General features: G+C 47.7%; 2 protein-coding genes across 4 annotated transcripts; both read left to right on the plus strand.

The window, feature by feature from the left end:
* Positions 1 to 142: 142 nt before the first annotated feature.
* LOC135627911 (NAC domain-containing protein 82-like) lies at positions 143 to 10630 on the plus strand. Of its 2 annotated transcripts, none has more exons than XM_065134367.1 (6): positions 143 to 303; positions 1172 to 1677; positions 1923 to 2200; positions 9088 to 9423; positions 9514 to 9930; positions 10038 to 10630. In XM_065134367.1, the coding sequence occupies exons 2-6, from the start codon at positions 1521 to 1523 to the stop codon at positions 10164 to 10166; spliced, it is 1317 nt and encodes a 438-aa protein (XP_064990439.1). In that variant the 5' UTR covers positions 143 to 303; positions 1172 to 1520; the 3' UTR covers positions 10167 to 10630. The 2 variants fall into 2 exon arrangements, with proteins under 2 accessions (XP_064990439.1, XP_064990441.1); XM_065134369.1 differs by having other exon boundaries at positions 150 to 289.
* Positions 10631 to 10705: 75 nt separating this feature from the next.
* Positions 10706 to 13371, plus strand: LOC135627910 (putative clathrin assembly protein At1g03050). Of its 2 annotated transcripts, none has more exons than XM_065134366.1 (3): positions 10706 to 11155; positions 11241 to 11931; positions 12032 to 13371. In XM_065134366.1, the coding sequence occupies exons 2-3, from the start codon at positions 11280 to 11282 to the stop codon at positions 13129 to 13131; spliced, it is 1752 nt and encodes a 583-aa protein (XP_064990438.1). In that variant the 5' UTR covers positions 10706 to 11155; positions 11241 to 11279; the 3' UTR covers positions 13132 to 13371. The 2 variants fall into 2 exon arrangements, with proteins under 2 accessions (XP_064990438.1, XP_064990437.1); XM_065134365.1 differs by having other exon boundaries at positions 10709 to 11155; positions 11234 to 11931; positions 12032 to 13370.
* Positions 13372 to 14957: the final 1586 nt, after the last annotated feature.

Below are 14957 nucleotides of genomic sequence, written 5' to 3' on the forward strand. Positions count from 1 at the left end.
TCACGTTCAAATCGATTTGAATTGGATTAGGTCAGACCTGAACCACTCGGTTCGCCATCGACAGACGATTCTTGGTGGATTCTGTTGACTAACACCCTCGGCAATCCCTATTCTAATTGGCCAATAGTGAGACAAGGAGTGCGCAGGAAGCTTCCACCAAATCACACGCGTCGGCGCCGGGTACCACCGATTAACCCTCCACTTCCTCCCCCCTTCCCCTCCTGCTTCCATTATACCCCTTTGTTCGAGAGCGGCGCTTTGCTCTTCGCGTCCATCGGATCCCTCAGGCGTAAGTTTGTCCCGGTGAATCTCTTATCCTGCTATTGCCCTTTTATTCTTCGATCGATCGATCGATCTTCGTTCCATCTTTGATTTGTGCTGTTTCTCGCACTTCCTTAGTGGATATCTAGGGTTTTTTTCTTTGTCCAGCTAATGCGATCGTTGTCTTTTGCGTTGATTGGATCTATTTTTTCCTGCAAAAGTTTTGCGTGTATGTGGATCTATGATCGAGGTGGATGGTTGTGAGGCTTTCTTACTGTGCGTGTATGTGGATCTTTGATCGAAGTGGATGATCTACCAATCCCGTAGATCGAAGTCAACGACTTGATGATTTAGAATTCCTTACCGTGGTCTTGTTATGATACCTGTTTCTGCCATCAATTGCTCAGATCTATAATCTAATGGGTGTAGTATTCTTCCCACTTGTGTCTAATTGTCTATGGAACGTCGCCTGTAGATCTCCTTGGATATAAATGGTTATGACCTGTTGCTTGACTTTACTCCCGGATGTTAGAACAACTATATGCATGGTCGCTTTTATTTCTTTTTTCCCATTCCCTTTTTGGAATTCAGATTTTATGCTTTCTAAATATGGTATTTGACTAGATTTCTATGACTACGAGCTAGGTTCTTGCGATCTAGTGATGTGGATGTGAACTTCAATTTCTTTTTGTGTTTTCAATCTCCTGTTGCAAGCATCTCGTTGCTTTGAGCATGATTTTTTGCTCCTTTCTTGTATTATAAGATCTTGTTTTCTGGTTCTGTGTTGTTTCACCTGATATTAATGTCATGTCTACAATCATACCAAATGAGTTTGGCCTTTGCCGTGTTACTTACTGCTAACTTAGTAAAATGTATGTCTGGTTTGGTAACATTAAGTTTCTTCTTACAGGATTCTGCTTGCACAACAAATGTCTTTTGACATCAGAAAGGACTGTTCCTGGTTTCTTTGCTGTGACTTTTGGTTCATATGTCGTAGTCGGTTGTGGTGTTCTTATCGAGTATCATTTCGGCACTGGACTTGATAAATATTAGGAGGTTTTGGCTTGGAACTGGACTTTAATCTATACACAAAGGATTTACATAATTTTTGGTTGAAGCTTTCTTGTTCCAAGTTTACGGAGATTATCACTGCTATCAAATCCAGGATAGTATTGATAAGTGCATATATCTTCTTTTGCTGCTGGACTAAATCACATTTCAAATTTCATTTTAGCATAGACAGGAAACTCTTCATCTTGATGGCTATGACCTCGCTTCCACCGGGCTTTCGTTTTCACCCAACTGATGTTGAACTTGTTTCGTTCTACTTGAAGAGAAAAGTAATGGGGAAGCCTTTCAGGTTTGAAGCTATTGCTGAAGTCGAATTGTACAAATTTGCCCCTTGGGATCTTCGAGGTACCCCATCTTCTCTACTATTACTTTCATACCTGATCTGTCTTGATAGACAGATACCATTTCAGTTCAAATAATTTTTGTAATTGAAGATGCCTAAAATTTCATCATGTTATTATTTATTTATGATCGTCAATGAACACCTAGTCAGCCACCTTTATTTCTTCTTTCCTGATGCAGTACTTTTTTTCTCTTTTTTTTTTCCTAAGTCAGCAGTTTTTCTTATCTGGTTAAATTTATCTGTGCAGAAAAATCGCAATTGCGTAGTAAAGATCTCGAATGGTATTTCTTCTGCCCTCGAGATAAAAAATATCCTAGTGGCTCTAGGTCAAATCGGGCAACTGATATTGGTTACTGGAAGGCTACTGGAAAGGATAGGCCTATCATTCATAACACTAGTACAGTTGGGATGAAGAAGACTCTAATTTTCCATGAAGGGAAGCCTCGAAAAGGCAGTAGGACTGATTGGGTGATGTATGAGTACAGACTAGAGAACAGAGAAATGGCTGATGCTGGATTGGTGCAGGTTAGGCTTATTTCTTATACTTATGAAATGAATCTAGTTATGATTTTTTAATCATTTTTGTGTTCTCAGCAGATAATATAATATGCATCTAGTGTTTATATAGTTACCGACTAACATTTGCTTTGCTTTTGTTCAAACTTACATTTTCTTGCTCTCTCAGTATTTTGTATCAATTGTCGTACATAAAAGGAGCTGGTTAGTTTGACACACACACCAACACAAGGACTACAAATTATTAATTTACATACTCTTACTCGTCGTAAGTAAAGAGGTTTCAATGACTTGAACATTGGTCATCCAAGTCAAAATTGAGCAACCTTTAATGTGGTGCCAAGTCTAGCCACTATTAATTGTCAAATGTCCATAACATATATTCATGTTTATGTACTTTGTCTAAATAGTCTTGTGATCTACTATCTTATGAGCATTTTATTTTCCGGAAGCAACAAGAGTTACCGGGTAAAAGTAAATGCCAAATAGGAGTACCTGCATTCTAAACTTAATCAGTGCAAGCGGAACATGGTTGTACTGATGCAGTCAATTAGTCAGCCATGCTCTGTTGTCACGAACGGTCATCGTGCACCCGCAACAACTCCGTTTAACGAACCATTTATCGCTCTCATCTACATGTACAGTTGCTTGGCAGCATGTTTTGTCTTGGTTTTAAGTTATTTTGCTTGTAAAAAAGTAAGTACGAATAAGTTGCAGCGCTACAGTGCGATCGCTCACTGAACCGAGCAAAACAGTCCCAAAACAACTCTGTTTTCGTGTGCCACGGGCTGTTTTCTGTAGTCCGTTGCTGCACGCGGAACGTTAGCCATCTCAGCACCCTGGAATCACTCGGGTGGCACCATAGGGGATGGGGCTTCGGTATAGTGTCGGGCGTTAAACACTCTTTCGCAAGTTCGCACGTTACCTTGACGGGAACTTGTTGTCGTGCCCGGCACTCTGTGAGCAGCTGTTTGTGGACTTGCAGTTGTTCGTTCAACCTTCTAAAGTCCTTGTTTTTCCCCTCCCTCTTTTCTCTTGTGCACGCAAGGTGCTCGCTGAATTGCTTGTAAAGCTTCCCCTTTTCGCAAGACGTCGGGACTTGTCCGTCGCTCGTTCTTTGAACTAATCAACTTTCTTTGTTACAGGTCCTTCGGGACCTGCGAGAGGTTGCAAGTGGGCTGATCTTTGCGAACGCAAATCGCAAAGGCGAAACGAGACTTAAGCAACGCAAGCTAAGTTCGTGTCTTTGCCGCAAGGGTGCCTCATGCCTTAGGCAATTCTAGCTAAGGCCGTGACATTGTGGTATCAGAGCGGGCAAGCACTTCGAGCGAGCAGCGAAGGAACTTCGCAACTTCGCCATGGCAAAGCATCGTGGCGAATCAAGCAAGACGGGGCAAGTCGGACCCTTGCCCCAAGCAGCCGCAGGTGGGCTGCAAGTGCACATTCGCTCGTATGCTGTTGGAACCACTCAGGAGGAGCGCGACAGCGAACATGATGAGCGAGAAGTTGGCTACTCTCCCGAGCGAAGGAGGCGCAATCTGGAGCGTTAATCGGGAAAAAGAGTCATAAGGAGAGACTCACAACGGCGGAAACCCGCTTGGATGTTCTCGAAGCGAGCTTGGAGGAACTCTACCATGGCCAACGAAGGCTTGTTGGGGTAGCGTAAGAAGAAGCGGAGTCCAGGATCGACAAGGTTGAGGCCCTAGTCGACCGATTGTCAGATGACACAAAAGACTCCGTGAAACACCTGCAAGAAGTTGTGGTGGAACTCACTTCGAGGGTGATCATGCTTACAAGGGCACTAAATGCGAGAGGAAGCAACACTCGCGTTGCGCCGCCACAAAACTTGAGGGCACCCGAGCCTCATGGTTATGGAGGGGCCAGAGATGCAAAAGAGCTCGAGAATTTCCTTTTCGATATGGAACAATACTTTCGAGCTACGAGGCCTAATTCTGAAGAAACCAAAGTTTTTATAACGACCATGTATATGAACGGAGATGTAAAACTTTGGTGGCGAACCCGTTGGGAGGAGATCCAACAAGGTCGGTGTCGAGTTGACACATGGGAGGACTTGAAGCGGGAGTTGAGAACTCAGTTCCTACCGAAGAACATCGAGTTCGTCGCAAGAAGGAAATTGAGACAACTCCGCCAAAATGCTTCCATTCGAGACTACGTGAAGCAATTTTCTGCGCGAATGCTGGACATCCAGGACATGTCCGAGAAGGATAAGCTGTTCAGCTTCCTCGATGGTTTGAAGCCATGGACGCAACAAGAACTATATCGAAGGAATGTCGCCGATTTGATCAGGGCAATTGCTGTCGCAGAAAGGTTCACCGACTTCGTTTCCTCTGAAGACCCGGGAAGAAGGAAACAATCTTCAAGCAATCGCCCTCCAAAATATTCTCGAGGGAAGGAGCTCGGGGGCGAATAAAAGAAGAAGAGTTCTTCCCACAAAGGGCCAAGCCCGAAAGACAAGGCCCCGAAACCTGGCGGATGTTTCTTATGCGAAGGGCCGCACATGGTGAGGGAGTGCCCATAAAAACAAGCACTCAATGCTTTAACAGTTTCCATCCATCCCCTCAAATCGGACAAGGGCAAGACTGTCGCTCTTAGTTCGAGTAGTTCTGAATCCAGCAGCGACGACGAGGAGTCGCAAGGACCCCGGATGGGAGCAATGCATTTGTTGAACGCCATGCGGGGTCAAGTGGGGGAGAACACGAAGACAAAGCTACAAAAAACAGTCTTGGAGGTGGTCTGATAAATGTGAAATTGCATTCCAAGATCTGAAGGTTGTCGTTTTGGAAGAACCGGTGCTCAAATTGCCGGACAATAGGGAGCCCTTTGAAGTCCATACAGATGCTTCAGACTTCGCTATTGGGAGAGTACTCATGTAGGAGGGTCATCCGGTGGCCTACGAGAGCCGCAAGCTCAACGAGACCGAGCAGCGGTATCCAGTGCATGAGAAGGAGATGACAGCGGTGATCCATTGTCTACGAGTTTGGCGACACTACCTTCTCGGATCGTGATTTGTGCTAAGGATAGACAACATCGCTCTGAGCTATTTCCTAACTCAGAAGAAACTTTTCCCAAAGCAAGCACGATGGCAAGACTTCCTGGCTGAATTTGATATGGCAATGGAGTACAAGCCTGGAAAGACAAATGTCGTGGCCGATGCATTGAGTCGGAAAGTGGAGCGTGTGAATGCCGTACAATTAGAGGGCAGAGGCCAAGCAAGTCAGTTGCATTCCAACTTCCTTTCCAGGATCAAGGATGGATTGTATAGTGATCCCCAGGCAGTTATCCTGATGCAGCTCATCAAAGAAGGCAAGGCACGATGATTTTGGGTCCATGAGGGACTTGTTTACACAAAAGGGAATAGGGTTTATGTTCCTCGAGTGGATAATTTAAGGTGTGAACTCTTAAGAGAGTGTCATGATTCCCTTTGGGCTGGACACCCAGGCATTCACAGAATGTTGGCTCTCGTGGAGAGGGTCTTCTACTAGCCGATGATGGGGATTGATGTGGAGGAATATGTTCGAACGTGCCTTACTTGCCAACAAGACAAGGCGGAGCAACGGAAGCCGGTAGGACTGTTGGAGCCGTTGCCCGTACCAAAAAGATCGTGGGAGAGCATTTCATTGGATTTCATATCAAGCTTGCCACTAGTAGGGAGACTCGGATCGATACTCGTGGTGGTCGATCGATTTTCAAAGTATGCAACTTTCATTGTTGCTCCCCTACACTGTTCAGTAGAGGAAGTGACTAAGCTGATGATGAAGGATGTGGTGAAGTATTGGGGAGCCCCACATAATATCATCAGTGATCGAGACGCTCAGTTCCTGGGACGATTTTGGATCGAGCTATTCAAATTGTTGGGGTCCAAGTTATGCTTCTCCATAAGTCTCCACCCCCAGACGGATGGCTTGCCCAATTCTCCTACAACTTGTAGCGGAGCTCTGCGTCCAACAAGAGCCCCTTCGAGATCATTACAGGACAACAACCGTCAACTCCTCACACCATGGCAATCGGGTATACTGAGAGTAGTCCGTCAGCCTATCACTTCGCAAAGGAGTGACATCGAAATGCAGATATTGCGCGGGCTTACTTGGAGAAGGCGACAAAAAGGATGAAGAAGTGGGCAGACTTGGGAAGGCGACCGCAAGAGTTCAAGGTCGGCGATTTGGTGTTGGTAAAGCTCCAACCAGCATCACTCCAATTCTTTAGTAACAAAGTATATAAAGGATTAGTGCGAAAGTATGAAGGGCCCTTCCTAATTATCAGCAGGGTAGGCAACATCTCTTACAAGTTGCAACTGCCGGCGTGGTTCAAAAATCACAATGTTCTTCACGCTAGCAACCTAAAAGCCTACCACTCGGATCCGTAAGATGCTTCCCGAAGTGTTCCAACTCGGCTACCCCTCACCAGAGTTTCCTACGAGAAACGAGTTGAAACCATTTTAGCAGATCGCAAGATAAAGCTACCCAATGGAGCTGAGCAGATCGAGTACTTGGTGAAGTGGCGAAAGCTTCCTCGAACTGAAGCAAGTTGGGAGCCCGAAGACGCCCTGCGACATGAAGAAAAAATTATCAACAACTACCAACAAGCGTCAACGAGGGCGTCGACAGTTTAAGTGGGGGAGAATGTCACGAACGGTCGTCGCGCACCCGCAACAACTCCGTTCAACGATTCGTCACTCTCATCTACATGTACAGTTGCTTGGCAGCATGTTTTGTCTTGGTTTTGAGTCATTTTGCTTGTAAAAATATAAGTTCGAACAAGTTGCAGCGCTACAGTGCGACCGCTCACCGAACCGAGCAAAACAGTCCCAAAACAACCCAAAACAGCTTCGCTTTCACGTGCCACTGACTGTTTTCTGCAGCCCGTTGCTGCACGCGAAACGTCAGCCATCTTAGCACCCTGGAACCACCCAGGTGGCACCATGGGGGATGGGGCTTCGGTATAGTGTCGGGCGTTGAACACGCGAAACGTCAGCCATCTTTTGCAAGTTCGCATGTTACCTTGACGGAAACTTGTTGTCGCGCCCGGCACTCGGTGAGCAATTGTTTGTGAACTTGCAGCTGTTCGTTCAACCTTCTAAAGTCCTTGTTTTCCCTCTCTCCCTCTTTTTTCTTGTGCACGCAAGGTGCTCGCTGAATTGCTTGTAAAGCTTCCCCTTTTCGTGAGACGTCGGGACTTGTCCGTCGCTCGTTCTTCGAACTAATCAACTTTCTCTTTTACAGGTCCTTTGGGACCTGCGAGAGGTTGCAAGTGGGTTGATCTTTGCGGACGCAAATCTCAAGGGCGAAGCGTGACTTAGGCAACGCAAGCTAAGTTCGCGTTTTTGCCGCAAGGGTGCCTCACGCCCTAGGCAATTCTAGCTAAGGCTGTGACACTGTGTTAGAGTTGATATGAGTTTTAGACGAATTAATCTAAATTTTAGTCTTATTTTGGTCATTTTTATACGTTTCCTGTCTCTAGGTTGTTTTCATACAATTTATGTTATTTTCGGTTTAATGGCCTCCGGTTTTGTTGTAGTCTTGCTATTTCATTTTGGATTGATTTCTTTTCTTATTTTGGTTTTGGTATAATTTCTGTTTATACTTGATGGACATTTTTTTTCACTTTTGGAAGAATTCAAAAACCGAGAAATCCAAAAATTGTATAAGAGGAATTCATGCATTAGAAAGATTTAACATGCCTAATTCTCTTCTAATTAAATCAAATTGTTCTTTATTCAATGGTTTTGTAAAAAATCAGCTAATTGATATTTTGTATCAATAAATTCTATAGATATATTATGATTATTAACATGATCTCTAATAAAATGATTTCTAATGTCAATATGTTTAGTTTTAGAGTGTTGAATGATATTCCTTGTTAAACATATTACACTAGTGTTATCAAATTTTATAGAAATATTTTTCAAATAAATTGCGTAGTTTTCTAAAATATTTTTTATCCAAATAACTTGTGCATAATATGCACCTACTACTATATATTCAACTTCAACTATAGATAATGCAACAGAATTTTGTTTCTTGGAAGACCAAGAAACAAGTGCATGACCTAAGAGTTGATATATTCCATATGTGTTTTTTCTATCTATTCTACATTTAACAAAATCAGCATCGGCATAAGCAATTAATTAAAATTTTTTTGATTTTGGATATCATAATCTTAGATTAGGAGTTCCTTACTTGAGTTTTATTTTTAAATCGAGATTGTTTCCTTCATTCCTTCTTCTTGCAATTCACCAAAGAAGAGATTTGATTCATGGATTTTTGGCATACTTGATCTTTTATGTGATTGTCATGTCCTTGAATCCTTCCTCCTTACGAAAGTAAAAATTTATTCATTGACTTTTGGTATACTTGATATTTTATGAGATGATCATTTCCATATGAATCCTTCCTCTTTCTATTTACAAAAGTAGAACTTTGATTCATGGACTTTCGGAACTTATGACTTGATTCTTTTCTTCATGTGATGAATGAATTCTTCCTTTCTTCTTCTTCTTCTTCTTCTTCTTCTTCTTCTTCTTCCTTTTACAAAGGGGAGAAAGAAACTAGCTAGCGTCTTAAGAAAAGCAAAATAATTGGGCATCTGCTCATCGTGGTAGTGAATTAATTTTTGAGAATAAGGTTTCTGATGGCTGTGATTTTTCTAGGTTGGTTAGCCACTTCTCCATGTCCAGTAATGCCCATGCCTGTATTTCTCCTCCCTTTTCATTTGTCTCCTCCGCCACTCTATCTATCTCTTTTAAACAACCCTATCTCTATCATAATCTGTGCAAACAAAATTCTAATGCAGAATAACATTCTATTAATAATTCTGTTATACTTATTTTACATTTTTTTATCAAGTATTAAACTCATCTTTCTCATTTTACATCACAGGACACATTTGTACTCTGCAAGATCTTCCAAAAAAGTGGTGCAGGTCCTAAAATCGGGGAGCAATATGGTGCACCCTTTAATGAAGAGGATTGGGAGGATGAAGCATCTACTGAGAATCCTTTTCCTCTTCCTTGTGTGTCTTGCCCAAGTCAGTTACCATTAGATAATCAGACAATACAATTGGAACCTGTTAGTCAGCAACCTGCGGCTTCTAGTCACATTGAGGTGTCTTCTGATCCTGATCTTCTTGTTGCTGATGGAATATTTCAGGAGGAGCTTGCAGAGGTTTTTAATAGCTCTCCGCGCGTAGAGAATGCTAATGCCACAGCATTCATGGTTTGATTTTCTTTTTTTTTTTTGCAACTTTTGATGCAAATGCATGATTAAATACGTTGTTTGTGATCATCTTTATCGGCTTCCTTGCAGATGCCTGATTCAGCCATTCTTGACATGAATGTTAATGAAACCTCTGCACTGGATGCTGAAGGAATGTATAATGAATTAGAAAACCTCTCAGATCAGGCAATCATTTCTGGCAGTACCAATCACCCTGAAAACATTTCCAGTGAAACTGCCTTGTATCCTATGCTTTCAGAACTTGATAGTGAACAGTATGTGGAGCTGAATGATATTCTTTTTACTGGGATTAGTAACCTCCCTGATACCATCATGCCAAATGATCCATTTGCTTGGAATCCATCAGCTCATTTTCCCAATTTTCAGGATCCGACTCACATACCTGATCCAATCTCATACTTAAATAAAGAAGCTATCACTGCTATATATGATCCTCTTCAAGCAGGACCTTGTATCACGGGGGAACAACCTTCATTGAATATGCAGGTGTGTATTTAGTTTATACTTTTTGTTGCTGCTGTCAATGAAATTGTTTTCTTATCAGTTCTGGTTGTGGTTCTGATTAGTGTCATTTACATTTATTTATCCATCAGATTGAAGATTGTTGGGAAATTATATCTCATCTGAATGCACCTGTTTCTGAACATGAACACTATCATCCTTTGCAAGAATTCCTCCATACAGCGTCTGTAGCCCATTCTGGTGATCTGTCTCAACCATAGAAAATCATATCTTGTCAAAGTCACGTGCCTATAGTTGCCGAGATAGCTTACGTAGAAAAGGAAAGAAAAGAGTGTTCCGTGTTCTGCCTATAAGAGATGATCATTACAATATTTCTGTGTGTTTCTAGATGCATTTGAACACTTGGACAGAGAAGGAACTGGTTGCTTGCCTCTGCAGAAACTGACCTAGGACACCTTCGGAATCCGGTGGAAGTTGATCCATGCCATTGTGGATTCAGTTCTTTGCAATCTATTTGTTTGTGATGGTCGTGTATTCCTTCAAGATGTCACTTCATGATCTTCTTATGGTGATCGACCGGAGTGTCGCTCACTGCATTTGTTGTATGTATCAGGCCTCTGCACTTGCAAGACGCAGGCCTTGGAAACGAGGCCTTGAACTGAAGTGTATCACTGCTAGGTTCTGTTATTTAATGATAAAAAGACGTCTCTAACTTTTGAATCAATGCTTTATCTTCCTGCCTACGGTATCTGAGTTCGCTGTTATGGTTGCATGGATGTACTAAATTTTCGTTTCGTCTTGAAAGTTTAGCATCGAGCAATGTATTTTTCAGTTACTATATGCTGCAGGTAGAAGCAATTTAGATCTTTCCCGCATGGCGTTCCGACGCCTGCATCCGCAAAGGCGACTTTGCCGTCCTCCCAAGTCAGACAATTGGGCCGTCGTCCTCCTTCCGGTGTTCGATCAAATGCCAATTGACTGGTGGCCCGACACAACGACCCGTCAAAGACCAAAAGATAATTAAAGACGTACCAAGCAACGGTCCTCCCCGTCCCCGATCCCGGCTCCTACTTTGGTGCGGCTTCCACGGCTCACAGCTCTCATACAAATCCTTAGTAATGGCTACCGCGATGAAGAGCCCGAGGCAGAAGAAGGGAGGCGAGATCAGCCAACTCAAGCCAATCTCTCTCCCTCATCTCTGCTGATCTCGTCTCCTCCCTTCTCCCAGGCGTCTCCCAGCCCCGGCAAAGTACGCAAATCTCATCTCTCATCTCTGCTTATCTATAGATATATATTTGATTTGATTTGATTTGTTCGACCTACGTAGTCTGTAGGTTACAAGTGGTGGGAACATATCCAGGGAGAAGCTACAAATGGCGCCGAGCACCATCCGCAAGGCACTAGGGGCGGTGAAGGACCAGACGAGCATCGGGTTGGCGAAAGTGAGCAACAGCACCATGTTGTCGGAATTGGACGTGGCCATCGTGAAGGCGACGCGGCACGACGAGTTCCCGGCGGAGGAGAAGCACATCCGCGAGATCCTGAGCCTGACGTGCTACTCCCGGGCGTACGTGGGCGCGTGCGTGTCGTCGCTGTCGCGGCGGCTGGGCAAGACCCAGAGCTGGACGGTGGCCCTCAAGACCCTCATCCTCATCCACCGCCTGCTCACGGAGGGCGACCCCGCCTACGAGCAGGAGATCTTCTTCGCCACGCGCCGCGGCACGCGGATGCTCAACATGTCCGACTTCAGGGACAACTCCGGCGCCGACGCCTGGGACTTCTCCTCCTTCGTGAGGACCTACGCGCTCTACTTGGACGAGCGGCTGGACTACAGGATGCACGGCCGCCGCAAGCGCCGCGGCAGCAGGAGCAACATCAACGACGATGAGGAGGAGGAGGCGGCTGCCGCTGCGGCGACATCATCCAAGGCCACGCCGGTGAGGGAGATGACGACCGACCGTATCTTTGCCCGGACGCGGCACCTGCAGCACATGCTGGAGCGGTTCCTCGCTTGTCGACCTACAGGTGATGGCATCTTAATCACACAGGCCGATCGATGAAGGGAGAATTGAATCGAGTCGTATATGCATATCGTGTGAGTGTTAAGCGGAATACATGCATACAGGTGCAGCGAAGCACGACCGCATCGTGGCCGTAGCTCTTTACCCCCTGGTGAAAGAGAGCTTCCAAATCTACTACGACCTTACCGAGATCATGAACATCTTCATCGACCGCTTCATGGACCTCGAGGTCCCCGAGTGCGTCTGCATCCACGAAATTTTCTCCCGCCTCGCCAAGCAGTTCGACGAGCTCGACCTCTTCTACGGCTGGTCCAAGTCCGCCGGCGTCTGCCGCTCCTCCGAGTACCCCGAGGTCGAGCGCATCAGCCCCAAAAAGCTGGACGTCATGGACGAGTTCATCCGCGACAAGGCCGCCCTCGCCCACGCTAAGGAGCAGCGCAGCCTCGAGGCGGAGCGCGACCCCCCCGACCACGAGGACGCGCCGCCCGAGGACGACGAACCCGAGTACGAGATGAACAGCATCAAAACTTTACCCGCACCGGAGGCCGACGCGGAGGCTACGCAGCAGGAGCAAGCGGTCGCGGAGGTCAAGGTAGACAAGGAGGAGGAAAAGGAAGAAGAGGAGGAGGTGGACTTGTTGAACCTGAAGGAAGACGCGATGACCGGGGAAGAACACGGGAATATGCTGGCGCTGGCATTGTTCGACCAGCACATGTCATCCGACGCAGCGCCTAAATGCGAGGCGTTCCCGAACGGCGACTCGTCCAACTGGGAGATGGCGTTGGTGGAAACGGCGAGCAACCTATCGGGCCAGAAGGCCTCGCTCGGCGGTGGCTTCGACATGATGTTGCTCGACGGAATGTACACCAAGGCGCAGGCCACCGCGGGGTACGGATACGCTAGCAGCGGGAGCGCGAGTAGCGTGGTGGTCCACGCGCCGCCAGCGAAGCCGATGCTGGCTTTGCCTGCGCCGGCGGTGGATGGTGCGACATACGGCGGCGGGGGCGACCCCTTCGCGGCCTCGTTGATGGTGCCGCCGCCGTCTTATGTTCAGATGTCGGACATGGAGAAGAAGCAGCATCTGCTGACGGAGGAGCAGCGGGTGTGGCAGCAGTATGCGAAGGATGGGATGCAAGGGCAGCTTGCGTTGGCCAAGCTGCAGCAGCAGCAGTATCAGTATCATCCCGGCGCTCGTATGTACTGAGGGAAACAAGTGTCTTGAGCGTGCTTGTGACAATGGCCTGTATGATTTTGTCGATGCATGTTGAGGTGTTGGTGTGATTGGTGTTGTCTTAGAATATTTAGTAACTTGGTAATGGTTACGAGACAACATTTTATAATCGGCCATAATAGTTTTAAAATAAATTATGAACAAATTTATAGGTTTACAAACATCAATATAGGCAACAAATTTATAGGTCATAATAGTGTTTCATCTCTTTTACTCGTTTAGTTTCTTTCCATCTACTTCATATCACTTTAGTATGTATATAATTGAACTCTTTCGATTCCTAGATTATATATTTGATTTGGAGTTAAAAGTAATCCCATTGTGATAGGGGCAAAAATGGCGATGTGACACGTCATGACAGCATCCCCCTGAGCGACACACTGTCCGAGGCTCGCCATACCTTGCAGTAGCTCAGCCTCCCACGCAACCCCAGTGGCAATGTCAGGTAACATCAAACCTCCTCTATAAATACCCCTAAGTCCTAAGTAAAAGGGGGAGGAACTCACTCAGACACAGAACACTCAGAGGCTCTTCTTCTGCCTCATCCACAATCCCCTCCACATCTTCTTCTAACTTGATCGTCGGAGGGGTCGGGTCGAGCACCCCGACCCGACCTTTGTGCAGGTGCGAAGCCTTCGGAGATCACCGCCTTCGGAGACCTAGCGGGCTCGAGGAGCGCCCCCACGGAGACCACCGCCTTCCGGACCCGGACCAAGCCACGACGGCCCCAAGGCCACGGCCGAACAGTTACTGACCGTAACATTTTGGCGCTAGAAGGAGGGCCTGGAATGATGGTACGTTAGCCTTCTCCTTGGTTGCTCCGCTGTAGCCGACCTGCACCAGCAGCAGCGACTTATGGGGCCGGTCTCGGCTCCTCGGCCCCGCGCGCCTCGGCTCCTCGGCCCCGCGCGCCTCGGCCCCTCGGCCAAGCGCGCGGCTCGGCCTCACACGCGCGGCCAACCCGCCCGCGTCGGCCTCACGCGCGCGACCAGCCCGCGCGTCTCAGCCGCTCGGCCACGCGCGCGGCTCGGCCCCACGCGCCTCGACCCCTCGGCCCCGCGCGCCTGGGCCCCTCGGTCCCACGCGCGCGGCCAACCCGCGCGCCCCACGCGCGCGGCCAAACCACCCGCGTCCCACGCGCGCGGCCAAACCGCCCGCGTCCCACGCGCGCGGCCAAACCGCCCGCGTCCCATGCGCGCGGCCAGCACGACCGCGCCGAGCGTCTCGGCCACTCGGCCCCACGCGCGCGGCCAACCCGCGCGCCTGAGCCCCTCGGTCCCACGCACGCGACCAGCCTGCCGGCGCCGAACACCTCGGCCACAGCCTACCCGAGACCTCCTCGGCCATGGCACGCCCGAGAGCTCCTCGGCCACGGCTTGCCCGAGACTTCCTCTACGCGGCCTAAGTAGCTCCTCGGCCACAGCATGCATAAGGAGAGATATGGCGTCGCTTGAGAGACTTTGCTCAGGCGCAGCCTCGCTGCCTCGGCCACTCGGCCTCGTGCGCAGCCAATAGGCAACCTCGCTGCCTCGGCCACTCGGCCTCGTGCGCAGCCGGCACGCAGCATCGCTGCCTCGGCCACTCGGCCTCGTGCGCAGCCAACACGCTGCCTCGGCCACTCGGCCTCATGCGCAGCAAGCACTACGCTGCCTCGGCTCCTCAGCCTCATGCGCAGCCAACACGCTGCCTCGGCCACTCGGCCTCATGCGCAGCAAGCACTACGCTGCCTCGGCTCCTCAGCCTCATGCGCAGCCAGCACGCTGCCTCGGCCACTCGGCCTCATGCGCAGCCAACACGCT

This window comes from Musa acuminata, chromosome BXJ2-11 (assembly GCF_036884655.1).
Source record: "Musa acuminata AAA Group cultivar baxijiao chromosome BXJ2-11, Cavendish_Baxijiao_AAA, whole genome shotgun sequence".
Taxonomy (NCBI): Eukaryota; Viridiplantae; Streptophyta; class Magnoliopsida; order Zingiberales; family Musaceae; genus Musa; species Musa acuminata.